General features: G+C 44.3%; 1 protein-coding gene across 39 annotated transcripts; it reads right to left on the bottom strand.

Annotated features, from left to right (window-relative positions):
* Positions 1-88: 88 nt before the first annotated feature.
* LOC110070110 (uncharacterized) lies at positions 89-27,807 on the bottom strand. Of its 39 annotated transcripts, none has more exons than XM_072988647.2 (13): positions 9,329-9,524; positions 8,779-8,870; positions 8,423-8,530; positions 7,903-7,992; positions 7,639-7,731; positions 7,404-7,484; positions 7,011-7,103; positions 5,731-5,865; positions 5,502-5,594; positions 5,242-5,334; positions 4,991-5,071; positions 4,728-4,820; positions 89-3,891 (listed from the first exon to the last, which is right to left on the bottom strand). In XM_072988647.2, exons 2-13 carry the CDS (start codon positions 8,804-8,806, stop codon positions 1,454-1,456), a joined length of 3,426 nt encoding a protein of 1,141 aa, XP_072844748.2. In that variant the 5' UTR covers positions 8,807-8,870; positions 9,329-9,524; the 3' UTR covers positions 89-1,453. The 39 variants fall into 39 exon arrangements, with proteins under 39 accessions (XP_072844748.2, XP_072844750.2, XP_020633393.3 ...); XM_072988649.2 differs by having other exon boundaries at positions 8,438-8,530; XM_020777734.3 differs by lacking the exon at positions 7,011-7,103 and having other exon boundaries at positions 5,773-5,865.
* Positions 27,808-27,931: the final 124 nt, after the last annotated feature.

Raw genomic sequence — 27,931 nt, 5'->3', positions numbered from 1 at the left:
GCATTTGCTTACTACTTACTGATCTTTTACACACTTCAACCACCCTCTAGCTCACAAGAATGCAAGACAAGCAGAAATCAAAAGGAACCACGAGTGAAAGAAAAACTTTATCTCCAACTGGCTTCTAAAACACACAGCCCTCTTATATATACTTGACCTAGAAGTGCCATAGCGCTAAGATCCTCCCCCCAGTACAAAGAGGTATCAAAAATAACATTGTTTTAATTTTCACTTCTCATTCCCCAAGACCACGACTGTTTATCTCTTAAGGTGCAAAGCAAGCAGTCGTTATTGAAAGATGTGTTTCATTTTAGACAACACCTCTAAAGTCTCCTAACATAGTTATTCTTTTGATAATCAGTATCTCACAAACATGGTGGCGCTGTGGGTTAAACCGCAGAAACCTCTGTGCTGCAAGGTCAGAAGACCAAGCAGTCGTAAGATCGAATCCACGCGATGGAGTGACCTCCTGTTGCTTGTTCCAGCTCCTGCCAACCTAGCAATTCGAAAGCATGTAAAAATGAGTGTAGATAGATAGGTACCACCTCGGTGGGAAGGTAACAGCGTTCTGTGTCGTCATGCTGGCCACATGACCACGGAGACTGTCTACAGACAAATGCTGGCTCTACGTCTTGGAAACGGGGATGAGCACTGCACCTTAGATCGGACATGACTGGACTAAATGTTATGGGGAACCTTTACCTATCTCACAAAACCCCGCTGCCAATTTTTTAACAAAATGTAGATTTCCTCTTTTGTCTATGAATGTGTTTGAAGAGGCGGTCTTCAAGTGTTCATGGTGATATTTGTATTACAGATTTATTTCTTTATTCCATCTCACACAATAGCAGAACTAGGGGACATCCAGCCAAATTGAATGTTGGGAGAGTGAGAACAGATGAAAGAAAATCTTTCTTTACCCGGAGTGTTGTTAGTCTGTGGGACTCCTTGCCACAGGATGTGGTGATGGCATCTGGCCTAGATGCCTCTAAAAGGGGATTGGACCGATTTCTGGAGGAAAAGTCCATCGCAGGTTACAAGCCATGATGGGAATGTATAATCTCCAGGCTTCAAAAGAAGGTCCCTCCATATGCCAGATGCAGGGGAGTGGCATCAGGAGATAGGGATCTAGTTGTCTCGTGTGCTCCCAGAGGTATCTGGGGGGGAACCACTGTGAGATACAAGAAGCTGGACTAGATGGACCCTTGGCCTGATCCTGCAAGGGCTCTTCTTATGTTCATAATCGCCTCTTATTTTTTGTTTAGCTTTTATTTCCATCCTGAAATGAATATACGTTCATGGGTCTAATCACCACCTCAGAAACTGATGGAGCATTCTTGATGGGGGCTTTTAAACAGAGGTTGGATGCCCTGCCATCAGGTATGGGCTCTGTATGGATTTCAGCACAAAACTGGACCCTGGGAAACCTGAGGTGTCCTCCAGGGGTACAAAGCTATGATTTTACTAGTTTTTCTTCTGTATGAAGTGCTTGGTGCCTCATAAGTCGTGAACGCTGAACAAAACATTTCCCACACTGCTGGCATTTATATGGCTGTTCTGCTGTATGGATTGCCCGGTGAGTCTCAAGTCGTGCATTCTGAGCAAAACATTTTCCACATTCTTGGCATTTATATAGTTTCCCTCCCGTATGGACTCTCTTATGTATCATAAATTGATATTTCTGAGTGAAAGATTTCTCACAATCTTGGCATTTATATGGTTTCTCTTTAGTATGGATCCTTTCATGCCTCACAAGATGTGTATTGCAAGCAAAACACTTTCCACACTCCTTGCATTTGTAAGGTTTCTCTCCTGTGTGTTTTCGCTGATGGATCACAAGGGCTGAGCTTGCGGCAAAAAGCTTCCCGCACTCCTGACATCTGTATGGTTTTTCCCCTGTGTGGACTCTATAGTGCTTGAAAAGCTTTGCCTTTTGAGAGAAACATTTTCCACACTCCTGGCATTCATATGGTTTCTCGCCGGTGTGGACAGCTTGATGTGTCACAAGATTTGAATTCCGAGCAAAGTCTTTTCCACACTGCTCACATTTGTATGGTTTTTCTCTGGTGTGAACTGCCTTATGCCTCAGAAACTGTGAATTCCAAGCAAAACATTTCTCACACTCCTGGCATCTGTATGGTTTCTCTCCTGTGTGATTTTTCCGATGGATCACAACGTCAGACCTGGAAGCAAAACATATCCCGCATTCTGGGCATTTGTAGGGTTTCTCTCCTGTGTGGATTTTCAGGTGGCTCACAAGATCTGAATTGTAAGCAAAACATTTTCCACACTCCTGGCATTTGTACGGAGCCTCTCCTCTGTGAACTTTTTGATGCTTGACAAGGTTGCCTCTCCAAGCAAAACAATTACCACACTCCTCACATTTGAATGGTTTCTCTCCTGTGTGGACTCTCTGGTGGCTCAGAAGGACTGAACTGGAGGCAAAGCATTTACCACACTCCTGGCATTTAAATGGCTTCTCCCCTGTGTGGACTCTCTCATGCATCACGAGGTTTGAAATCTGAGCAAAACATTTCCCACACTCACAACATTTGTATGGCTTCTCTCTTGTGTGCACCCTCTGGTGTTTCACGAGATCTGCCTTGTAAACAAAAGATTTTCCACATTCTTGACATCTGTATGGTTTCTCCCCTGTGTGGACTCCCTGGTGTTTTACAAGAATTGAACTGGAAGCAAAACATTTCCCACATTCCTGGCATTTATATGTTCTTTCTCCTTTGTGTACTTTTTCATTGCTCACAATGTGTGGACCGTGAGCAAAATATTTTTCATATTCCTGTGATCTGTATGGTTTCTCACTTGTGTGGACTGCCTGATGTGTCACAAGATTTGAATTCTGGGAAAAACACTTTCCACACTGATCACATTTATATGGTTTCTCTCCTGTGTGCACTGCCTGATGTGTCACCAGGTTTGAATTCTGAGAAAAACATTTTCCACACTGTTTACATTTGTATGGTTTCTCTCCTGTATGAACTCTTTGGTGCTTTACTAGATCTGCTTTATAAGCAAAACACTTTCCACACAGCTCACATTCGTGGGGTTTCTCTCCGGTGTGCACTGCCTGATGCATCACTAGGTTTGAATTCTGAGAAAAACATTTTCCACACTGCTCACATTTATAGGGTTTTTCTCCTGTGTGGACCGTTTGATGCATCGTAAGGTTTGAATTCTGAGGAAAACTTTTTCCACACTGCTGACATTTATAGGGTTTCTCTCCTGTGTGGACTGCCTGATGCTTCACCAGATTTGAATTCTGAGAAAAACATTTCCCACACTGTTCACATTTGTATGGTTTCTCTCCTGTGTGGACTCTTTGGTGCTTCACAAGGTCCGATTTATAAGCAAAACTCTTTCCACATAGCTCACATTCATAGGGTTTCTCTCCTGTGTGGACGGCTTGGTGCATCACAAGGTTTGAATTCTGAGAAAAACATTTCCCACACTCGTCACATTTGTATGGTTTCTCTCCTGTGTGGACTACTTGATGTGTCACAAGATGTGAATTCTGAGGAAAACATTTTCCACACCAGTCGCATTTGTATGGTTTCTCTCCTGTATGGACTGCCTGGTGCCTCAGAAACTTTGAAGGGTGACTAAAACATTTTCCACACTCCTGGCATCTGTATCGTTGTGGTTTTGCTTGGATTTTCTGGTGGCCGGCAAGTGGCTTACATTGTCCAGACATTCTGCACTTGAAGTGTTTATTTCCAGTGTTGGCCTTCTGGTGAAGCATAAATGTTCCCTTGGTGGCTTTGTAGGATTTCTCTCTGTCTTCCTCATGGGACTTCTGGTGTCTGGCCAGATCCAAATTGCAGGTGAAACATTTCCCACACTTGATGCACATTTTTGTTTTCCCGCAGTTTTCTACTGTAAAGAAGGAAAGAACAAACAAGATTAAACTGTGATGCTTGGGCAGAAGGACCCTAATCGGCATAAAAGGGACTTTTAATTAGGAAAATCCCAAAGGAAAGGGAAGATGAAATGCTGTGATGTTATTTTCCCTGCTGTAGTTGCTGAGAAACCTTCTGAGCTCACCTCTTTCAAAACCATATCTTTTTTTAAATATAAAAAAATCAACTACAAATGCTTAATGAGTCAGAATTAAGAAATGGTGGTGGGGTTTGTTGTTAAAAAACAAAACTGTATAAATAGAACAAAACAATGAGTCAATATTGAAGCATCCATGAATTAGAGGCCAAATCAGCAATTGCTGTGCAGGACAGTCATTGGGAAATTCTCATGATCCATTGCCTTGTGAAATCCTAAACCAAGCTGAACACCATTCACTAAGTATCACTGAATAAAACCCAGAGACTATGGGGCTACCTAGGACCTAACACTAGTATTTATATGCAAGAATTTAAAATTCCAAGGACTTCTAAAGAAGAAGCATATGAAGAAGCATACAGATTACTTTCCAAAAGATAAATTCCCAGGGACTGTCAGCTTGAACACACACAAAAAAAGGAAAGGAAAAAGGAAAGGAAAAAATTAAGAAGCAAGGGGTTTCCTTGACCTTATCTCTTCATTTAAAAGATCAAGTGATGGGGAAGACCATCTGCTTGAAAATCTGAGGAGCTGTTGCTCAGAAAACTGATGTTTGGGCTTGTGATAAGGATGAATATTATGGCCTGGCATAAGGCAGCACATCCTATGGATCCATCGCAATGCTGAGCCTCCAGTAATACAAACTTCCCTCTCACCTGATTGTTCAACAGCAATGTTTACACTTTCCCCAGATATCAGGCTGCACAGCCCCTCTTCCTCCTCTGGCTTTATAACAATGGCATGAAATCCTGAAGCGAAGAAGCAAAAACAGCTAATCAGCAGAGATTCAATGCTTCTGCTATTAATGGACTACAACTATAGGAGCAGAGAAATGAAAGAACTGCAGTATTAGGACGTCCCGAGGTCCACCTCACCCCATCCTCTGCTAATGCTGCTCTTCTATGAATTCCTCCCTCACCTGACTGGTCTCCAAAAACACTTGCACTTTCCTTGAACAATTCCTCTTCTTCCTCTGGCTTTATAACAGAGTCAGGAACTCCTGAATGGAGAGAACAGGAGACAAGGAAGTGGTTAGTACAGCTGCACGGCTTCATCAGCCCATCAGCTTTAGGAAGCATATAGCGCTTGAACAACAGCATTTGGAAGGAACTCCAAGGGTCACCTAGCCTAGTCCTTTGCAAATGCCCGTGGTATGAACTGGTCCTTCACCTGAATGGTTCCAGGCAACACTTGCGCATTCTTCCACTCCCTGGCTATACAGCACCTCTTCCTCCTCTGCCTTTACCAGAATGTCAGGAAATCCTGAATGAACAGGACAAAAAAAAAATGTTGTGAGTACGGTTGCATTATTTCGGGAACCAAATGGCTCTAGGGATCACAAACATCTAGAACTGTAGGATTTGAAAGGAACTCCAAGGGTTATCAAGTCTAGCCCCTTGCTAAGGCGATCATATGAATGGTTCCCTTACCTGACTGGTCCCAGGCAACATTTGTACCTCCTTCGGCTTCATGGTTGTACAGCCCTTCCTCCTCCTCTGGTTTTATGAAAACATCCAGACCTCCTGAACAAAGGGGGAAAAGAGACGATCAATAGGGATGCGATGCTTCATCAATTAAATGACTCCACGCATTGGAGAATTGTAGAATTATAGCTTCGGAGAACTGCAAAGTTGAGAGAGACCTCAAAGATCAGCTAACCTTGTTCCCCCATCAGTTTAGTTGCATGAGCATCTCCCTCACCGGACTGGTTGACAGCACCGCTTGCATTTTCCTCAGATCCATGATTACACAGTTCCTCTCCCTTCTCTGGCTTTACAAAAAAGTCACAAAACCCTGAAACAAGGGAAAGAGGCAAGAAGAGATGGCCTGCTGGGCTGCAATGCTTCAGCAATGAATTATGTAGATCTACCAACTTTAAACTGTTTCTCTTGACTGGTAGGAAAAAAGTATCCTTCTTGTAATTACTTGGTTGATGTGAAAAGAACTCAGCGGCTGAAATCCAGTTGCTTAGTATAAAAAGTCACAGAGTAGGCCCATTGAATCAGTGGGGATTGGTGTGTCAACTCCTCAAAAGTTGCATTGATTGAAAGGGGCCTATTCTAGTTTCAACTTACTATGCTAAGCAACAAGATTTCAGTCAAGGAGTTATTTTTATGCGATAAAATCTTCTAAAAACTGCATACAGGAAAAACAAAATAAAATTCTAGATGAGGGATTCCTGCCTGGGGAAAAGAACAGGGGTGGATTGGGAAGGAGGCTTCTTCTGAGATAATGCCACCTGGACCACACATGCACACATCTTTCTGTATCGTGACATATTCCCTTGTACATGGCAATGCATGTAGCCTGGTGACAGGCCTTGGAGTCAAAGCTGGCATTCCCTATTTATTTATTTTATTTATTTATTTGATTTATACCCTGCCCATCTGGCCTAAAAGACCACTCTAGGCGTCCTTTCCCTACCTGGAGACACTGACCATGCATTCTTTTCCTGATTGCTTGCATTTCTATTTAACTGCTGAAAGGTAAGCATTTTAGGACATAATCTTAATGCTTTTAGATCTTGACATGGTTTGTTGTTGCTTGTTCTGTTGCTTGTTCCTTTTTGGCTTCACATGCGCCAGAGTATTGTCTCTCTGCTGCTCGTTCGATCATGGTTTTACTGTGCACTGTTTTAATCATTATTTGCTTGTTTGCATTTTGTATCGCTAATGCGCTGTTTACCACCAAAAGATCCTTGTTTATGGGAAACCTTAATGTCACCAATTTTATCAGAGGAAAAAGAAATTCCCATTTCTGCATTTAAAGGATCAAGTGATGAGAAAGACTGTCTGCCTGAAACTCTGAAGAGGGCTGTTGCTCAGAAAAGTCAATGTTGGAACTTGGGAACACAGACAAATACTATGATTTCGTGTATGGCAACATACTATGAAGTAGCCTTGATGGGGAACCCCCAGTTATATAAAGACCTCCCTCACCTGCCTGGTCCCAGGTAACACTAGTAGTTCCCACAGATCTCTGACTGCACTGCCCCTCTTCCTCCTCTGGCTTTATGACAACACCAGCAAATCCTGAATTGAAGCAAAAGGGCAAGAAAACAAAGCCGGTAGCCATAATGCTATTTTTAATGAGCTGCAAGAATCATGCCATTGTATTAAGACAGAACTGCAGACCTGGAATGTCCCACTAGCCCAGTGGTTCTCAAACTAGGGTCCCCAGATGTTCTTGGACTGCAATTCCCAGAAGCCTTCATCACTTGCTATGCTGGATTTCCAGGATCTGCAATACAAGAACATCTAGGGACCCCACTTTGAGAACCACTGATCTAGCCCAACCTACCGCTCATGAAGTTATACAAACCTCTCCCTCACCTGAAGGAACACCAGCTACGCTTCCACTTTTGTTGGAAAATTCCTCTTCCTCCTCTGGCTTTACAACCACGTCAGGAAATCCTGCATGGAGGGAACATGACACAAGGAAGTGGTTAGTACAGCTGCATGGCTTCATCAAACCCACTGGTTTTAGGAATCCTACAATTTGGAAGGAACTCCAAAGGTCATCTAGCCCAGTCCTTTTCCAATGCAGAGATATGAACGCATCCTTCACCTGAATGGTCCCAGGCAACACTTGCGCATTGCTCAGCTCCCTGGCTGTACAGCCCCTCTTCTTCCTCTGCTTTAACAAAATCGTCTAGATATCCTGAATGAAGGGAAAGAAGCAAGAAGAGGGGGTCAAAAGGGGATGCAATGCTTCATTTAACCAGCTGCAATCACTGTAAAATCATAGAATCACAGAACTGCAGTTGGGAGAGACCCCAAAGATCAACTAACCCAGTTCCCTATCCGTGCAGTCAAAGGAACATCTCCTCACCTGACTGCTTTCCAGCACCTCTGGGGTATTCCTCAGATCCATAATAATACAGGTCCTCTTCCTTCTCTGGTTTTATAAGATTAGGAAATCCTGAAGTGAGGGGAAAGGGGTAAGAAGAGATGGCCTGCAGGGCTACAGTGTTTCAGCAACTAATTAAGCACAGCTCCTTAATAGTGTGGCTATTGGGAGGCAGACATTCTTGTCTATAGGCCAGTAGCCCCCCAGAGATCTACTGGTGGATTCTGATGGACCTTCTGCGATGGCTCAAGCTGAAACTTGTGACCACGTAGAGGTGTTGCAATGCTCACCAGTGCAACAATAGCCCAGATAGGCTGAAGAAGTCGCCTGTCAAACATAGGTGACACACCGGCATCTCAAAAAATGGATGTGGTTGTGTCAAGGGAGGTTTCCCGAACCGGGACGCCTCCAGACGTTCTGGACTACAACTTCCATGATCCCCAACCCCTGGCCATGCAAAAAATGACTCAGAACGAAGCCAGGGAAAAGAAAAAGCCCTTACCAGCCCATCTGTCACCTGAGCTGGTTCCTGGAAATCTCTCGGATCCCAACTGGTAGAGGCCACTTGGCTCCTCTTCTTGCTCCACTTTGACCATCACGTCAGAAAATCCTGAGCAGGAGAAAGAGAAATTGGGTGAAATGGGACAGACTGACCTCCCTGCCAACAGAAGAAGGCTGGACTTGGTATCAAGTGTCTGCACCAGGTGCGAGGATGATATGGCCCTCCAGGTGATCCAGCAAATCTGTCCCCTGGCCATGGTAAAGGAGGGCTGCAGCCCAACAGCATCCGGAGGGGTCAATATCCCACCTACCCCGAACCTCTGTTATAAGGTTTCCTGTGTTTTTTTTCTCCTTTACCTGCACAGCCCTGTGATGTAACCTCCATTTTATCCGAGACAAGCTCATCCACAAACCATAGGTCTTCCTCCAGTTGGGAAATCAAAATAAAGCTTAATGGGGGGAGGGACGGAGAGAGAGGAGAGAGAGAGAGAGAGAGAGTCTTCATATGGGTTATAAGATTTGCGGTACGGATCTCTGGATAGTCCAGACTAAACCAAGAGAGATGCTCTTCTTTGAACAAAGGCGCTGTCCGCAGGATGGGAGTTAAAAGGAGACGGGGAAAGGGGGTCGATCAGGAGAACTCGGGGCACTGACACCCACCCGAGCCCTGCAGCCCTGATATTAGAGAGTTTGACGTAAGCACGTCACAACCTCGCTTTCATTCGTGCCAGGAGACCCTGGGCTGATGCGTGTCCATAATCCATGCTTGCAATGTGACTGTCTTACAGCTCGCTCTTCCCCCGCCCTCCCCACCGCCTTCCACTCCCTTCCTCTTCCTCCCTTTCCCTCTTCCAGCCGGTGGCTCCGCCGGTAACCCCCCACCCGCTCTCCTCCTCCTCCTCCTCACCTTCCTGATGGCCAGAAACCCGGCTCCGACTCCGATTTCTACTTCGGAAGTGCTCCCTTTACTGCTCCTTTGAGGGCGATGTTGCTTTCCCACCCACTTCTCATCATGTGACTGAAGCCAAGCTCGGCTCCTGGCAAGGCAAACCGAAGCCTTACCTAATCGACTGCTAGAGGGCATGGATTCGTGTTTTGGGGGTAGGGAGGAGGGGAATCTTTAAAGGCAGCATCTTTTATAGGGGGAGAAACTCTGGCCAAAGCCTTTGCCCCTTTCTAGAGCAAAGATCTTTCTAGATCTTGCCCTGATCCTGGACTCTCTCCCCGCTTGGCGCCTCTTGTTAGCCTTGCGGATTGATCGTTCAGTTCCCTGCCCCGAGGAGTCTCCATCTCCAGCAATCATAAGGGATGCTTCCAAGCAAGATTTTTTCTATTGTGTATTGACTCATTCGTAGAATTTTGCTATGGGTCCAGAAAACAGCTTTAGGTTGCATCCCTAGTATTGTATTGGCCTCTTGCAAAGGATTTTGGAAGGCTCCGGACACTGACATTTTCCATTTGAAACCTTCTCATGTTTTGCATCTGCTGCTTTAGGTCTTTTTCATTAAAAAAAAATCCAATAAGGGAATGGTTAACACAGTGCTGTTTGAGTGGCAGTATTAAGAGCCCCTCTCCCTCCACTTTTGAAGCATCTGGGTGGCCAATACACTGGTTTGGGGCTGCCCTATGTGGGTCTTTGAGGATGTGGTGGTGCTGCAGGTTAAACCGCAGAAGCCTCTGTGCTGCAAGGTCAGAAGCCCGAGCAGTCGTAAGATCGAATCCACATGACGGAGTGAGCGCCCGTCGCTTGTCCCAGCTCCTGCTAACCAGATAAACAGGCTGCACAATTTCGTTACCCCACCCTGATACAGAGATGGGATAAGGTATTGAATTGTAAACTTGTTGGGTGGTTCTCTGCCATTTGGATCTATCTATCTATCTATCTATCTATCTATCTATCTATCTATCTATCTATCTATCTATCTATCTATCTATCTATCTATCTATCTATCTATCTATCTATCTATCTATCTATCTATCTATAGATATATACGGCGCATCTGCTTCATGGGAGCCATAAGCATAGAAGCACAGTACAGATTTGAACTTTTACAAATGTATGTATGTATGTATGTATGTATGTATGTATGTATGTATGTATGTATAAATAAATAAATAAATAAATAAATAAATAAATAAATAAATAAAGTTTTGCCATCAACAATCTATGTGATAACCATTCTCAGGCACTGGTGGCTTTCTGTCTTCATCAGGACTCAATCGTAAACTCACTGAAACTTTGGCTGGTTCAGAATCAGAGGCCTGTTTTCTAGATCATGCATGGCAGACCTTTTAAGGACTGAGAAACACCCTGAACTATATAGACTCCTGAGTAAATCTTTGCTCAAGATATCCAGGGATGTGTGATGTCCTTTTGTACTAATTTAACTTACAAGATTCGTTCTTGTTAAACAAGAACAGTGGGGAACTGAATTCCCAACCTCTGGCTTTGCAGCCAGAGACCTAAACCACTGAGCTATCCAACTCAGAGTGAAATTGTGTCTGTCTCCATTTTCAGAGAAGTCAAGATTTGCAGAGAAGTCAAATGAAATGAAATAATCACAAATACCCAGCAAGTAACTTATTCATTGTTAAAAATAATATTTTGTTTCAAAATGTACGCCTCAGTCAGTCAATAAATGCAGATGATAGCAAGATAATACATTTTCGAGGAATAAGCAAAAGCCATCAAGCAGCTTTTAAGTTATCCATACAAGTTTGTTAGATTCCACACACCCCAAAAAACTGGTGCTTGTAGTTTATAATTAATTGTGTTAATTAAATTTGTCTCCTTTGCTCCCCCTTCTAGTTGGTGGCCTTCATTCACTCTGTGTGGTTTCCCTAATTTATTTCCTCCCAAAATCTTCCTTCTCTTCAAAATACCTCCTTAAAATCTCTTGGGGCAGTTTTTGGGGCCAAAAAAGCCTGGGCATGAGCTGGAAATACTTCCATTCTTACTATGGCAGAGGTAATCAGGAGACAATAATACCAAGTAAAAACATGGGAGGTATATCTTGAGTTAAACCACCTGCATCCCATTTCCACAAAACATTTCTGGGGGCAAGGAATTGTCAGCTTGGCTTTGCAAAATGGTGTAGCATCTCTTTTTGCAAGTCCAGTAAGATTTCCTTCTGAAGAACAAAGGGTCTCAGTCCAAAAATACTTAGATGGTACCTCCACCTTTCCACAGCACCTTAGGTTACTACTTCCTTACAAGTACTAACTCTGCCACATCATTATATCAGATTTATAAATGAGAAATGTTCCAGTACAACCACAATGGAGGTGAGCACCGAAGAGTCTTCAGTGTTAGGAACCTTTGTACTAAGCCTGGTGGATTCCACCCATCACAATCAATCAGTCAATCAACCAACCAATCAACCAACCAATCAATCACTCAGTCAATTTATATACTACCCACTCTGGTCAGTTTACAACACAGAATTTTGCAACAACGTCACAATGACAGGAAACTCAAAGCAAATGACTTCATTTATTAATTCATTCCATCTATACCCCACCTTTCCACTAAAAAAACAGTGTCCCCAAGGTGCTTAGGAACTTATTAAAATAATAAAAATGAAATTTGACCACATGTGACTGGAAAATTATTTAAAAAATAATAGGGGGAAGGAAAAGGACAGAAGATGGCTGCCACCAAGTGGAGGCAGAAAAGATCTGTATTAAAAATATGATTTTTTCCCCCAGAGGTCGGAGTTTGCCAGTTCGATCTTGGGCCTACAACTGATTTAGCAACATGCAAGGACTTCCTTCTCCAGGGCTTTTTCCTCAGAGGTCATGTTAATAGGCCATTCCGTGGTGGCCTTTTGCTTCCAGCCTGCCAGCAGACCAGCCACTCTGCATCTGAGTCCACACAAGACACTTCACGCACACCCTTCCCAGGCCCCCTCTAAGGTGGTGTTTCTCTATGTGTCTTGTTTCCCCCATTATCCTTTCACAGACAAGTCCTCCTCAGGTTCACTGCAGGAGCTGTGAGGAAAAACACTTCTCCAGCCCCCTTGCCATCCAGGGGCTACTGCCTCACATGGGTTCCAACCGGGCGTTGTGGAGCCTTCAGGACTCCTAAAGTTGCAAACTTTCTCTGAGGTATTTCAAAGGGGATCGATTTCGGTGAAGAAATACAGTGGAGAGTTATAAAAATGGACCAGATGGCAAGGTCGCTGAAGGAGAAAAACCAAACACTGCAGCAGTGAGTGGTTCCCAACTTTAGCTCTCCAGATGTTTTTGGACTGCAACCCCCCAGAAGCCTTCACCAGTAGCTGTGCTGGCAAGGGCTTCTGGGAGTTGCAGCCCAACAACTTCTGGGGTCCGAAGGCAGGGAGCCATTGTACTACTGTATAGGATAGTCCTCATCCATGTGGCAATGTGCAGTCTGACCCTGTGAGCCTGCCATCACCAGAAGGATAGGTATTGAATGAAGATGTTGATATTCTCTGTATAAAACATGGACATCCTTTCAAACCCTTGAAAGAACTGGCAGTTTTCTCCATAAAAACTAAGCATGAATCGCCTTCCTTTGGCAGCAGTTGCTGCCATAGGGTTTTTAACAGGAGCACAAAAATCTACTTCCTCCTATTTGAACGGCTTTTCCAAAGTTGCTTTCCCCAACAGTCCTGAAGGAAGGGCATCGATTGTCCTCAGCCTGATTTGACAGGAATATTGACATATCCCTTCCTCAAAAGTAGAGACACAGAAGTTAATGTGTCAATTTTCTGTTTTATCACAGCTGTCTAAAATGTGCCATGTTTGTAGATTCCTTCACTCAACAGATGTTAATTTTACAGGAAACACACTGAAGCAGAAACAGTCTTAAATAAAACTATTAACACATAGCTTTCAGCATTCTTCAAATAGCTGTTTATTACTTATTAATCCCCTGGAGCTTTTCCAAACTTATATAAAAAAAGAAAAGACACATAAAAACAAGTTACCAATACAGGAATCAGACTAAATCTAAACAAACACAAATTATAATTTAATTACAATGCCAGAATAAGAATATATTTTCATCTGATAAAACATGCAACTTCCACTTTCCCTAAGCCAGTCAGCAAATTCAGAAAAGCTTGTGTGTTACAAAATGATCCATCCCAGCAAAAGTAAACTTGTACTTCAGAAAATTAATCTCTCTTAAGCCTGGCAATGAGAGGTTCCCTGTGTCAGATCGGAATATAATTATTGGCATTCAAAAAGAAATGAAACAATAGTAAGTTTCTAGCATTCAGCTGGAGAGACTCTACCTCATAAATGTGACACTCGCATCCCATCACCGCCACCAAATGCAGGGCGTTCAGTCTACATATCATTAAAATTCTTATATCTTCCATTAAAGAAATGCAGCTTATATACTACCCCATAGTGCTTAAAGCACTCCCCAGGCGGTTTACAATTTAATTATACAGGCTACACATTGCACCCCTACCCAGCAAGCTGGGTACTCGAGCCAGCTACCTGGGCCAAGGACTGAACTCAGGTCATGGGCAGAGTATTCACTGCAGTGCTGCAGTTTAACCACTGCATCATGAGGCTGTTCGTAGCAAAGCAATTTACCTGTGAGGAGAGTAAAATGTGTGTGCAGTGTATGTACCCACTTTTTGCTGTAGTTTCTTCTTTTTTATACATCCACTTAAATTGTTGCTTCTGTATTCAGTATGTTAACATAAATAACATAAAAAATAGAACTTCAAAACAGAACTTCACTTGTATTGCAATTTGACTGTGGCTTAGGTTTCTGGCTGCGGAACCAGACGTTGAGAGTTTGATTCCCCCACTATGCCTCCCTGACAGGGGCTGGACTCTATGATCGCTTTCAGCTCTGCAGCTCTAAGATGATGATGATGATGGGTTACATAAATGGTACATTTTGGGTATTTTACATGGAATGGTGGATCTGTGACATATTTCTTTGTGCCTCCTAACTTCTCACTATTTCTTCCCTACACGGACCCGCAATCTTGGCGTTTGTATGGTTTCACGCCTGTGTGGAGTCTCTTGTGGGCAATTTTCAAAATAGCCACATTAATCCGTGTAACCAGATCCAGATATAAATATTGGAAAACAATAACGTTGTGCTACCTTAAAGGCTAACTTTAATACCTTAAAGTCACCTTTCAAGATGCCGTGGATACATTCACTTCTTCAGACATATTAGAATGAAGCAAAACCAAAAGTCATAGAGAAAGGGATTAACAAAACAACAACAGAACAACTGTCACAAATAATTAACAACAGGAATACCAGTTTCAGTGGTTAGTTCCATTATATAATGTTATTCAGTGTGATACACAACCATAGCATTCTTTAAGCTATCACAATTTTTTTAACTTTTAATTTTGTTTCTTTTGTCTGGGCATCTGGTGGATAATAAATTGTGGACTGAAAGGAAAAATGTTTCCTGCTGTGCTGGCATTAATAGAGTCTCCCCCCCCCCCCCCCGTTGCAAATTATGTAAAGCAGTGGTTCTTAACCTTTTTGAAAAAACGCCCCCTTGAGCCATTGAGGAAGTTATCATCGCCCACCTCCCCGCAGTGATGATATGTTTCTTATTTATTTATTTATTTATTTATTTATTTATTTATTTATTTATTTATTTATTTATTTATTTATTTATTTATGAATGAATGAATGAATGAATGAATGAATGAATGAATGAATGAATGACACTTAAATCCAATGACCCCTGAAAACAAAATTCAATTCCAAGAAAATGAAATGCCCACAAAAAGTAACATTTAATGATTTAGTTGCAAGCGAATTTTAAGACGCAAAAAGAAATATAAAAAGGGCATAAAAACAAACCACAATACAGGAACTAAAAATTTCAAGACAAAAACTCTGAAACTAAATTAAGATTGGAGGCAAATATATATTCATGCACACTGTAAAAAGGCTGCAGCCATCTTAGCAGGTTTAGCTTGCTCCAGCGCCCCCCCTACTGCCCCCCTTCTGCTCCAGCGCCCCCACGGCGCCCCTTTTTGTTCTACCGCCCCCCTGAACAATGAAATCGCCCCCTGGGGGGCATTATCACCCACGTTAAGAACCACTGATGTAAAGCATCACAAGGTATGACCTCTGAGTGAAACATCCAACTGGCATCTGTAGGGTTTCTGTCCTTTGTGAACCTTCTGGTGCCTGACAACTTCTGCTTTCCGAGGAAAATGTTTTCCACACTCCTGACATTCATAGGGTTTTTCTCCTGTGTGGATTCTCTGGTGGATGACGAGGCATGTATTCTGAGCAAAACATTTCCCACATTCCTTACATTTGTATAATTTCTCTCCTGTGTGAATCACGTGATGCGTCACTAGTTGTGACTTCTGAGCAAAACATTTTCCACATTCCTTACATTTGTATGGTTTCTCTCCTGTGTGGATTCTCTGATGGATCACAAAGTTTGTCTTTTGAGCAAAACAGCTCCCACAGTCCTGGCACTTGTATGGTTTCTCCCCTGTATGGATTCTCTCATGGCTTACAAGAACTGCTTTTTGAGCAAAACATTTCCCACACTCCTGGCATTTGTATGGTTTTTCTCCTGTATGCACCTTCTGGTGCCTGACAAATTCTGATTTACGAATGAAGCATTTCCCACATTCCAGACATTGGAATGGTTTCTCTCCTGTGTGGACTTTTTGATGGTAAAGAAAGTTTGAAATCTGAGCAAAACATTTTTCGCACTCTTTGCACTTGTATGGTTTCTTTCCCGTGTGGAGTACCTGATGTGTCACTAGCTGGGATTTATGAACAAAACATTTTCCACAGTGCTCACAACTGAATGGTTTATCTCCTGTATGGATTCTCTGGTGGATCACAAAGTTTGCCTTTCGAGCAAAACATTTCCCACATTCCTGGCACTTGAATGGTTTCTCTCCTGTGTGGACCACCTGATGTGTCACTAGTTGTGACTTCTGAACAAAACAATTCCCACATTCATTGCATTTGTACGGCTTCTCTCCTGTGTGGATTGCCTGATGTGTCACTAGTTGTGATTTCTGAATAAAACATTTTCCACACTGCACACACTTGTATGGTTTCTCTCCTGTGTGGATTCTCTGGTGGTTCTCTAGAACTGCTTTTTGAGCAAAACATTTCCCACACTCATGGCACTTGAATGGCGTCTCTCCTGTGTGAACTGCCTGATGTCTCACTCGTTGTGACTTCTGAACAAAACATTTTCCACACTGCTTGCATCTATATGGTTTTTCCCTTGCATGGATTGTTTTATTACATACATGCTGTATATTATAGACAAAACGTTTCTCACAATCCTGGCATTTGTATGGTTTCTCACCTGTGTGAGTTCTCTCATGCTTTCGAAGATTGCAAAGCTCAGCAAAACACTTCTCACACTCCTGGCATTTGTATGGTTTTTCTCCTGTGTGAACCCTCTGATGCCTTGCTAAGCATGAATTGAAAGCAAAACTTTTCCCACACTCCTGGCATTTGCATGGTTTATGTCCTGTGTGAATTGCCTGTTGTCTCATAATGTCAGAACGCTGAGCACAATGTTTTTCATGCTCTTGGCATTCATGTGGTTTCTCTCCTGAGCCTAAACGATCGTGGTTCACAGGATGTGAATCCCAAGGAAAACATTTCCTAGACATCTCATGTATAGTATAGATACTATTGTGATCTGTCAGCATCATCTGTTGGACAAAACATTTTCCAGGCACAGTGTTTTTGTGCAATTTTTCGGTGCACCAATGTCCCTCCTTTACATTGGTTTGCTGGTGTTTGGCAAGATCCAATTCACGGCAAAACTTTTTTTCTCTCTGCTTATCTGAGAACAAGAAGCACAAAGTTATTTGAATCTTGATCCTGAAAGAGAAGGAATATCAGAGCAAAAATAAATACAATAAATTACAAAGACTCTTTTCCCCTTTTACATATTCCTGCTGCCTTCAAGTTCTAGGTGAAAGCCTTTTGTTCTACTTTCACATTTCACATTTTTTAGTTTTTAGTCCTGTCTCATCTTCTGGACAATTTTGAATTGGTTTCACGTGTGCATGAGATTTGGAAGAGGGACAAAAAAATAATCTGGCTTGGTTGAAGGCAGCATCCCAGTCCTGGCTCTTCAGATACATGGATGGCTCACTCACCTGCCGGCTCAGCGGTAATGCTTTCAATTTCCTCAGAGCCATGAAGATCCAGGATGCATGGTGGTTTCTCTTCCTTCACTGTCACCTCAGAAAATACAGAATCACAGAAAAGAGACAAAACAAGGTAGTGGGCAGGGAGGCAGTCATAGAATTGGCTGCAGGAATGGTGGAGTCATAGAACCCTAGACGTGGAGGGATCCCAAAGGTCATCCAGCTCAACCCCGTCCCAATGCAAAGGGCTCCCTCACCTGACTGCTCACCAGCAACACTTGCACTTCCTTGACGCCCCTGGTTAAAGAGCCCCTCTTCCTCCTCCGGTTTTATGACAAGGTTAGGAACTCCTGAATGGAAGGAGGGAAGGGACAACAGGTGGCCATCAATGAATGAGATGTTTCGTCACCTGGCGGGTGACAGGAATCAGAAAACAATGGCATCACAGAGCCTTGGAATGTCCCAAAGTTCATGTTCCCCACCCACCCCACCCTCTGGCAATGCAGGTACATGAACCGCTACCTCACCTGGCCGGTCTGCAGCGATGCTGGTCCTTTCCTCGACTCGTGGACTGTCCTGCTGCTCTTCCTCCTCTAGCTTTACAACAATTCCGGGAAACTCTGAATCAAAGGGAAATGGCAAGAAAAGGAGCTTAAGACGGCCACAGTCCTTTGTCAACTGAAGAGCTTTAAGGACCACAGAATCCTAGAACTGTAGAGTTGGAAGGGACCCGATCCGGCCAGGCCCCGGTGGGAAAACGATGCAAACTGCTCCCCTCACCTGCCTGGTCCCAGGAAACTCTTGCACTTTCCACGGATTCCTGTTTGCACGTCTGCTCTTCCTCCTCTGGCTTTATGACAACATCAAGAAATCCTGAATGAAAGGAAAGAGGCAAGAGGAAATGGTCAGCAAGGGTGCCATATTTCATTCGTTCATTCACTGGGTGCAAGCATCAATCAATCGTAGAACTGCAGAGCAGGGAGAGGCCAGAAAGATCAACAAATCCAGTTCCTTTACCGGATGAACATTTATCCCACCTGGCTGGCAAAGAGCAGCATCTCTGCTTTCCTCTGATCCCTGGTTGCAAAACCCCTCTTCCTTCTCTGGCTTTATGGCAATGTCCAGAAATCCTATAGGAAATTAAAAAGGCAAGAAAAGATAGTCAACAGGATTGAAATGAATTCATCAATTAATTGCCTGGAGCGACAAACACTTGAAAATTTGCTCACGCTGGCTTTGGCTGATGGGAACGGTACATAAACCCTCACCCGACTGCTCTGCAGAAACACTTCTACCTTCCATAGATTCCTGGTTGTACGACTCTGCTCCCTCCTCTGTCTTCACATCTGTATCAGGGAATCCTGAATCGGATGAAAGCAGCAAGAACAGGCGGTTAGCAGAGCTGAAAGGTTTCATCGGTTCACTGGCTGGGGCCCTTTACCCTTGACTAATTGGCCCTGCTGCCATGGGCGGAGGGGTGCTGTACAACAGGCTTGCAGGGTGGAATTTGCTGCTTTTATTAAAGCCTTCTGCTTATATACAAGTATAATTACGTGAAAATTATGTGACTTTTCACAGAACTTCATTGGTGATCCTGTCCTTAGGAACGCACTGCTAACAATAAAATACAGGCTGCAGAAAGGTCTGCTTCCACCACACAGTCCCACAGCAGGAGCACTGGAAGAATGCAAGGGGAAAGAGGCTAGAAAGGTGCAACGTGACTCCGACATTTCTTTACAGTTAATGGCCCTTGGTAGCCCATCCTTCACCTGAGCTGGTCCTTGAGAAAGTCTCTAATTCATGCTCATTCAGCTTTTCCTCTTCTTCCACCTTGACTATTACATTAGGAAACCCTGATCAAGAGAAAAAGGAGGAGAAAATGGGGTTAAAAGAGACAGACTGATCTCCAACCCACTCAAGCTATTCTTTTCTCAACAAATTTCTCGGGCTGAAGTGAAGAAGGGGTGGCCCTCCAGATCTTGCTAAGGCTGTAGCTCCCCTCAGCCCTCATCCTCATTGGTGCTGTTGGCAAATGGGGAGGACTCCAGTCTAGCAAGATAGGGAGGGCTCCACCGCGTTCGTTTTTGCTCTCGAGTGAAGCACACATGGGTAATTCATATTGATTCTGTTTCACTTCCCTCACCTGTGCCGTGCTGGGATGTGTTCTCCATGTTCTCCAAGATGGAATGACCTAGAAACACTGATGTTACCTGTCTGTCATGGGTTTGGAGGGAAAGTTCCATCCTATGGGGAGTGGAAGGCGGGACATCAGGAGGAGGGGCTGTACTGTATATATATGTGATGCTTGTGTGGAGAAGTTAGGAGACGCTGGGATGTGAAGAAGCAGCAGCTGGGAAGAAGAAGCTGGTGTGGGAGTCTGTGTGTCAGACAGGGTACTACTGTGTGTCAGAGTACCAACCTGATAGGTTCAGGTGTCTGTTGGTTAGCCAGAACTGATAGGTTCAGGGTCTGTGCTCCAAGTTAAGGGTTCTGTGTGAACCAAACTGTATGCATGTATGAATGAGACTAAGCCACGTTACTATATCTTATTCACCTGATCATTTTATTTTCCCTGTGTGTTGTATTTAATAAACCTTATTCTTTTATTTGTTAAAAATCCATCCCTGGTCTGTGTGACTTCTTACAGGGAATGGTTGGTGGCAGCTTAGTTAACGTGTGGCAGATCCCAGTAGGTCTGGGTTTGTCACATTGATTGGTGTCCAGCGTGTGGGATACGACTGGTCCAGTTGTCCAGTGGTCCAGCAAAGCCTTGGCAAGTGTGCCCAGAGCAAGGGGGGTCTAGTCAGGGACAATCTGAGAGCGCGTAGGTAATCTTCTAGGTGTGCCTCACGGGGGGGTGCACTAGTAGAAGAACGTGTAACCTCAGATTGGGGGCTAGATTAGGGAGCTCTGAGGCAACTTGTTTTGGCGGGAAAAAAGCTGAGGCAAAACTGTGAAACAGCAGTGATCTAGCCTGCCTGCTGAGAGGCCCAGCAGAGGGGGGTAGACTCTAACTCGCTACAGTTGCAAGTAGTGCTGAAGGACAGCAGCAATCTATAGGGAAAGCTGGTTCTGAGGCAAAAGAGAAAAAAAAAAGTGGTCGTTTTATTTTGAGGCTTGACTTTTTAAAGCAGCCTGTTCTGGGGGGGGATTATGCCCTTGACTCGAAGCCAGATGGCAGAAATGGGTGAAGTGAAAGACCCCCAGGTAGACCAAGGTTCTGAGGATGAATTTGGCTCAGTGCAGGGTGACAGCACAGGAGAGCAGAACCCAGAACTCAGAAAATTGCTCCTAGCCCAACAGCATGAACTGAGGGTGAGGGAAATGGAGGAAAGGGAAAGAGAGAAACAAAGGCAATTTGAGATAGAGAGGGAGAGAGAGAAAATTGCTCTGGAAAAAGAAAGAATGGCGTTTGAGTTAAGGAAATTGGAACTGATGAATCAGAACAATAATAACAATAGGGATTCTGAGGGAGGCCAATTGTCTAAAGCTGACCTGAAGAAATTCCCTGTGTACCACAAGGGAGATTGTCCTGAGGTGTTCTTTTCCTTAGTGGAAAGAGCGTTTGTGGACTTCTCAGTGAGGGAAACTGAGAAGATGACCATCATGCGATCTTTAATCAGTGGTAGCCTGGCTGAGGTTTATTCAGAGATGCCACAGGAACTGATGAGAGATTTTGCAGAGTTTAAAAAACTGGTGTTTGCAAGACATGGGATAAATTCAGAACAGCTGAGGCAAAGATTCAGGTCCCTCACAAAGAAACCGGAGCAGACTTTTACCCAAGTGGGGGCTCAATTGGTGAGGCTGCTAGAGAAATGGCTATCTCAGGAGGGGACAGAGACCTTTCAGCAGCTCAAAGACTTGATAGCGCGGGAACAGTTCTATTCAGTCCTGCATGGGGAACTGAAATTCCAGGTGAGGGAAAGGAAACCTAGATCTGTGGCCGAAGCAGCCGAGATCGCAGATTTTATTTACCAGATAAGAAAGCCCTTAGGTGAGGAGAAATCTGTAGGAAAACCCAAAGAGACCTACAGCAAGTACTCTCAGGGACCAGGGAAAAGCCAGCAAGGGGGAGGGGCCCATGGTGAAGGGAAGCCCTCAGAAATGAAACCAAGACCTCAGATTTTGGAGGGAAAACCAAAACAAGATGAGAGAGAATCAAAATACACCAGAAAATGTTATTTCTGTCAGGGAAAGGGCCATCTAATCTCAGAGTGTGAGAAATTAAAGCAGCTAAAAGGAATTGTGCCTCAGGATTCGAGTGGAACCAAGCCAAAAGCTGTGTTCTGTGTCCAGAAAGAGCAAGGCTCATTGTCACTGAGGGAGCCTGTTGCCATGGCTACTCAATCTGGAACAGCTACATCTGCTGATCAGGCTGAGGAAAATGGTCCTCTTGTAGAGGTCAGGCGCTGCCTGCTGGTGAGAACAGATTCTCAGTTGTTTGAGACAGCAGGGGTGGACGTAGGAATACTTGACCGTCAGTATCGGGGGCTGCGGGACACTTGTTCTCAGGTGACCCTGTGCCATCCAGATATTATTCCTAGGGAATATCTAATCCCAAATGAGAGCATGAAGGTGGCAGGGATTGAGGGGCAGGTGATCTCTCTGCCAGTAGCGGAGGTACCTGTCAACTTTCAAGGCTGGAGGGGAGTTTGGCGGCTAGCAATTTCATCGACTCTGCCAGCAGCCGTGCTTGTGGGAAATGACCTGGCTGAACATGTGAAAAGGGTGCTAGTGATTACACGTTAACAAGCCACCACGGGGACAGTTCAGGGGGGTAATGATGAGCCAGAGACGGAAGCAGGTGGGGGGAGTTCAGAAGCTGTGGTGGAAACCTTAACCACAGACAGCAGATTTGGACAAGAGCAAAAGGCAGACGGCACTCTCCAAAAGTGTTTTGAACAGGTGACTGACGCCCAGCTAACACCTGAAACCCCAGTGAGATTTCTGGAGAAAAAGGGGATTTTATATAGAGAGACCCTGAGGAATACCTCAAAAGGGGGAGATGGGATCAGAAGTCAGCTGGTGGTACCTGAAAAGTATCGCCCCATGATCTTACAAAGGGGGCACTCTGACATGTTTGCTGCACACTTAGGGGTGAACAAAACACAGCAGAGAATCACACAGAATTTTTACTGGCCTGACATAGGGAAGCAGATCAGGGAGTTCTGTAAACAATGTGATGTGTGTCAAAGGCAGGGGAATAACCGCGACAGGACCAAAGCAAAGTTGTGCCCTTTGCCTGTGATTGACACTCCGTTCAAATGCATAGGGGTGGATATTGTGGGACCTTTGCCCAAGGCCACAAAGAGGGGGAACAGGTTCATTCTCACCATTGTGGACCATGCCACGAGGTACCCTGAAGCCATTCCCTTGACTAACATTGAAACTAACACAGTGGCAGATGCCTTGGTGGGGTATATGTCCAGGATGGGATTTGCCTCAGAAATAATCACAGATTTGGGCGCATCGTTCACATCAAAGCTCATGAAACGCTTATGGCAAATCTGTGGAATTAAGCACAAGGAAACCACTGCCTATCATCCTGAAAGTAATGGGTTAACTGAGAAGTTCAATGGGACTCTAATGCGCATGATTAGGGCTTACTTGGCAGAGAATCCAAACAATTGGGACCAGAAGCTGCAATCCCTTTTGTTTGCTTATCGATCAGTGCCACAAGCCAGTACCGGGTTCAGTCCGTTTGAACTTTTATTTGGGAGAAGGGTGAAAGGGCCCCTTGATTTGATCAAACAAAATTGGGAGCAGATCACCCAGGATGACCCACAAGACGTTGTGACATACATAGACTCTTTGAGGAATGACCTAAAGAGAAACCTAGAGCTAGCAGCAGAGACCCTGCAAGCTCAAAAGGTCAGAAAGAAAGCTTGGGATGACCAGGAAGGCAGGGAGAGGCACTTTGACCCAGGGGAGGAAGTGCTTTGGCCTAGGCTCTGCAAAGAGAACAAACTGCAGCTGGGTAGCCCAGAAATAAAATACTTGGGTCACATGGTAGGGGGAGGAGTGATAAAACCCCTAGAGGCCAAAATAGAAGCTGTTCGTGATTGGCCTAGACCCAACACCAAGAAAAAGGTCAAATCATTTCTTGGGTTGGTGGGCTACTACAGAAAGTTCATCCCGAGGTTTAGCGAGATTGCGGCTCCGCTGACCGATCTGACGAGGAAGAAGGCTGATGACCGCATCCCGTGGACCAGCGACTGTGAGGAGGCGTTCCAGAGGTTGAAGCAGGCGCTAATCAACTATCCAGTGCTGCGTGCTCCAGACTTCGACCGGGAGTTCATCATCTACACCGATGCGTCTAACAGCGGGGTAGGAGCAGTTCTGTGCCAGGAGGATGAGAATGGTGACCAGCATCCAGTGTCCTACCTGAGTAGGAAACTTCAAAAAGGTGAGAGACATTTGGCAACCGTGGAGAAGGAGTGTTTGGCCATAGTCTACGCGATCCAGAAGGCCAAGCCTTACATCTGGGGAAGACATTTTGTTCTGTGCACTGACCATTCACCACTGCAATGGTTAAAGACAATGAAAACCCACAATAGCAAACTTATGAGGTGGGCTTTAAACCTACAGGACTATGACTTTGAAGTGAAGGTGGTCAGAGGGTCAGTGAACTGTGTTGCTGACGCCTTGTCAAGAAGACCTGAAGATTGAAGACGGCGAAAGAACATGGACTATGTATATATATTGATGACAAAAAGTTAAATGTACCTGTTTTTTGAACTTGGTTTGTGTGAATAAAGGTAAATTGATGTAATGTATATGGTAAATGTTTAAATGCCTAATTGCTATGGTTAACTTAGAATGTAAGTATAAGTAAGTATGATATTGTATGTATAACTGTTGTTGTGTGTTTTATTCAGGTTGTTTTTTGAGAAAAAGCACCTTAGCTTTCCCCCTACAAAACAACTTATAAAGAGGGGAGGTGTTACATACAGCACTGATGTTACCTGTCTGTCATGGGTTTGGAGGGAAAGTTCCATCCTATGGGGAGTGGAAGGCGGGACATCAGGAGGAGGGGCTGTACTGTATATATATGTGATGCTTGTGTGGAGAAGTTAGGAGACGCTGGGATGTGAAGCAGCAGCAGCTGGGAAGAAGAAGCTGGTGTGGGAGTCTGTGTGTCAGACAGGGTACTACTGTGTGTCAGAGTACCAACCTGATAGGTTCAGGTGTCTGTTGGTTAGCCAGAACTGATAGGTTCAGGGTCTGTGCTCCAAGTTAAGGGTTCTGTGTGAACCAAACTGTATGCATGTATGAATGAGACTAAGCCACGTTACTATATCTTATTCACCTGATCATTTTATTTTCCCTGTGTGTTGTATTTAATAAACCTTATTCTTTTATTTGTTAAAAATCCATCCCTGGTCTGTGTGACTTCTTACAGGGAATGGTTGGTGGCAGCTTAGTTAACGTGTGGCAGATCCCAGTAGGTCTGGGTTTGTCACAGGGGTGGCCCTCCAGATCTTGCTAAGGCTGTAGCTCCCCTCAGCCCTCATCCTCATTGGTGCTGTTGGCAAATGGGGAGGACTCCAGTCTAGCAAGATAGGGAGGGCTCCACCGCGTTCGTTTTTGCTCTCGAGTGAAGCACACATGGGTAATTCATATTGATTCTGTTTCACTTCCCTCACCTGTGCCGTGCTGGGATGTGTTCTCCATGTTCTCCAAGATGGAATGACCTAGAAACAAGATGTCCCAGTCAGATCAGGATATCACGTCTGCTCTTATTTGCCAAAGTCCCTTCCAGAACTTGTCCTTATCCAGTGACAAGCTTGGACATTGGGTTGCCCCTTTGGAGAGAGAGTCTGGGACCTGAGATGAGCAATGAGAATGCAAGGCTGAGGATTGCGGGTGAGGTGCTCTGTCCTCTTATGGGAAAGGAGATGCCTGCGATGGGAAGCCAAAACCCAAGCCGACACAAACCAATCAACTAGACTTTCTGCATCACTCCAAAACAACTTCTATTTGAGAACAACTTCTATTTGAGAGTAGATGCAGTCTAGATGGGTAGGATATAAATGTAATAAATAAATAAACTGCCTGGAGACATGATGCTTTAGAACACTCCTTGTTCTTCTCTCTAATACCTTTCAAAGGTTTACTTGATTTATTTTCGAACGCTTTCACGGCCAGGATCCGATGATTGTTGTAGGTTTTTTGGGCTGTTTGGCCGTGTTCTGAAGGTTTTTCTTCCTAGTGTTTCACCAGTTCAGTTGATTGATCCTGTTTCCTATTTCCGTATTTAGAAATCAATAGAAGGAATTGGGAGATGTCTGTGAGCAACTATGTGGAGAGGGAACAAGAAGTGGAGGTCGCCCTGCTCACCTGCAAGGCTCTGCAAGTGGTTAGAATATGGATTGGGAATCTGTGACTTTTCAAATATTGGACTACATCTCCCATCATTCCTGCCTCACAGAGCTAACGGGAGTAGTAGTCCCAGAACATCTGGTCAGCCAAAAGTAATCCATCCCCACATCGGAAGCTTGATCAGACAAATTACAAATTGTGGACCAAATGTATATAAGGAAAGATATAACAATTTCATTCCCTCTGATTGAAATCCAATTCTCGCATGTTCTGAAAATTTCAGGGAAACCAAGAAAAAAAATGAATACAAGAGGGATCAAACCCATCGTGTAAACTCTAGGTTCAGTTTGGTCACAATTTACCTGTCCTAAGATTTTGCAGTGGACAAGGACAGTTTGAAAAACCTTAAGTCTCAGGGTGGATTTTTTTTTCTTTCTCCCCTAATTCTTTCTCTTCCTCTTCATTCCTAGAAGTACAGGCAGAACCTGCCTAACTATTATGTTTCTAAAGGAGTAACAACAACAACAAAATCTTATACAGTATAGTTTCATCTGACCAATTTTTGGTAGGTATAGTTATCCGATGCATATGTACTCATCTGTTATTTTGATTCAGATGCGTCGATTCTATATCTCTGCAGAGTTTATATTTACTTTGCTATGGCATTTGGCTAATGCAAATAAACGTTATATATATAATATATATAAACCTGCCTAACTAAAGAAGGCACGTGAAGCAAACGTAGAGTACATTGCAGGTAGTGGTGGCAAGCCAAGCCTCTCTCAAACTCATCTCCCTCCTCCTCTCCCCCCTGCACCGCTTTCGTGACCCCAAATCTCCCCACTGCCCCCCTTTATCGTCCTCTTGTTGCTGGATCTTGGGTTTCCGAGCTCAGTTCTTGCACCAGCAATTCCTTCCTCTCTTACCTCCTTCGTATGATTTCCAGAAGGCCGGCTTCTGCTCGGTTTCTTTTTTTGGGGGGAGGCGACCCCCGCTTTACCTTCAACCCCCTTTCCCTGCCCTCTTCTCCTTCTTTCCACTTGGGACCCAGCAGCTGAATGCCTCCAATCACGTGACTTCAGGTCCACTCTCCCTCACGTGACTGCAGCTCAGCTTGGTCTCGGCGAGAGAAACATACACGCACACACCCCGCCGCCTAAGGGGAGAAGACACCCCTCTTTCTCCGGCTTGCCTTTGGGGGTGGCGAGCGGCGGCGGCTGAGAGCCCGGCTCTGCCTGGGAGAGAAATCCGAAACCCTCTCCAGATCTGCTGACCTCGCTCCTCTTTCTGCCGTTCCTCAACGCCGGGCATTCATTTCTTTTTTTATTTTTTTATTTTTTATAATTTTATTTATTTTATTTATACCCCGCCCATCCGGTCCTGTGACCACTCTAGGCGGCTTCCAGAAACATAAATAAAACATACAAATATACACAAAAATATACACAAAAATTATAACCGCTAATAAATTACTATAATAGATTGTTCAAGATTCTTGTATTTCAGGCAGGAATTCTGAATTGGATGGAAAATGAATTAACCTTTTTTTTCCTCTGTCCTAGGTTTAAAGAATTTTGCTATTCCGGTGTATTCGCTCCCCTTAAGTGGAAGCGGAGGATCTGGGTATTTTGTGACAAAAATCCCTTACTACATGGTGTCAGTAAGCACTTCAAAGACAAAGAAGACGGGCTTTAAGGAGGATAGGGTGAGCAAGCAGCATCTTTGTCCAGAGGGATGGGAGAAAAACACTCCCTCCACCCTATGTACAATTTTACACAATTCTCTGACATTCCTCCCTGGTGGGTCATTTTTGGTTTTAAGCTGAATAATCTTAGAACTGCAGAGTTGGAAGGAACCCTATGGATCATCGAGTCCAGCCCTTGTGAGGGAGGAACAGTGGGGAATCGAACGTCCGAACGCTACCTAAACCATTAGCATTAGTGGTGGGAGGGGGGTGTTTCTCTGGCCGGGGCCAAGCTGAGACCCTGATGTTGGGAAGGTGTGAAGGCAAGAGGAGAAGGGGACGACAGATGGTTGGACGGTGTCATTGAAGCAACCAACATGAATTTGACACAACTATG

This window comes from Pogona vitticeps, chromosome 2, assembly GCF_051106095.1.
Source record: "Pogona vitticeps strain Pit_001003342236 chromosome 2, PviZW2.1, whole genome shotgun sequence".
Taxonomy (NCBI): Eukaryota; Metazoa; Chordata; class Lepidosauria; order Squamata; family Agamidae; genus Pogona; species Pogona vitticeps.
Note: the sequence above shows the minus strand (reverse complement) of the source record. Positions and strands in the feature narration are given on the sequence as shown.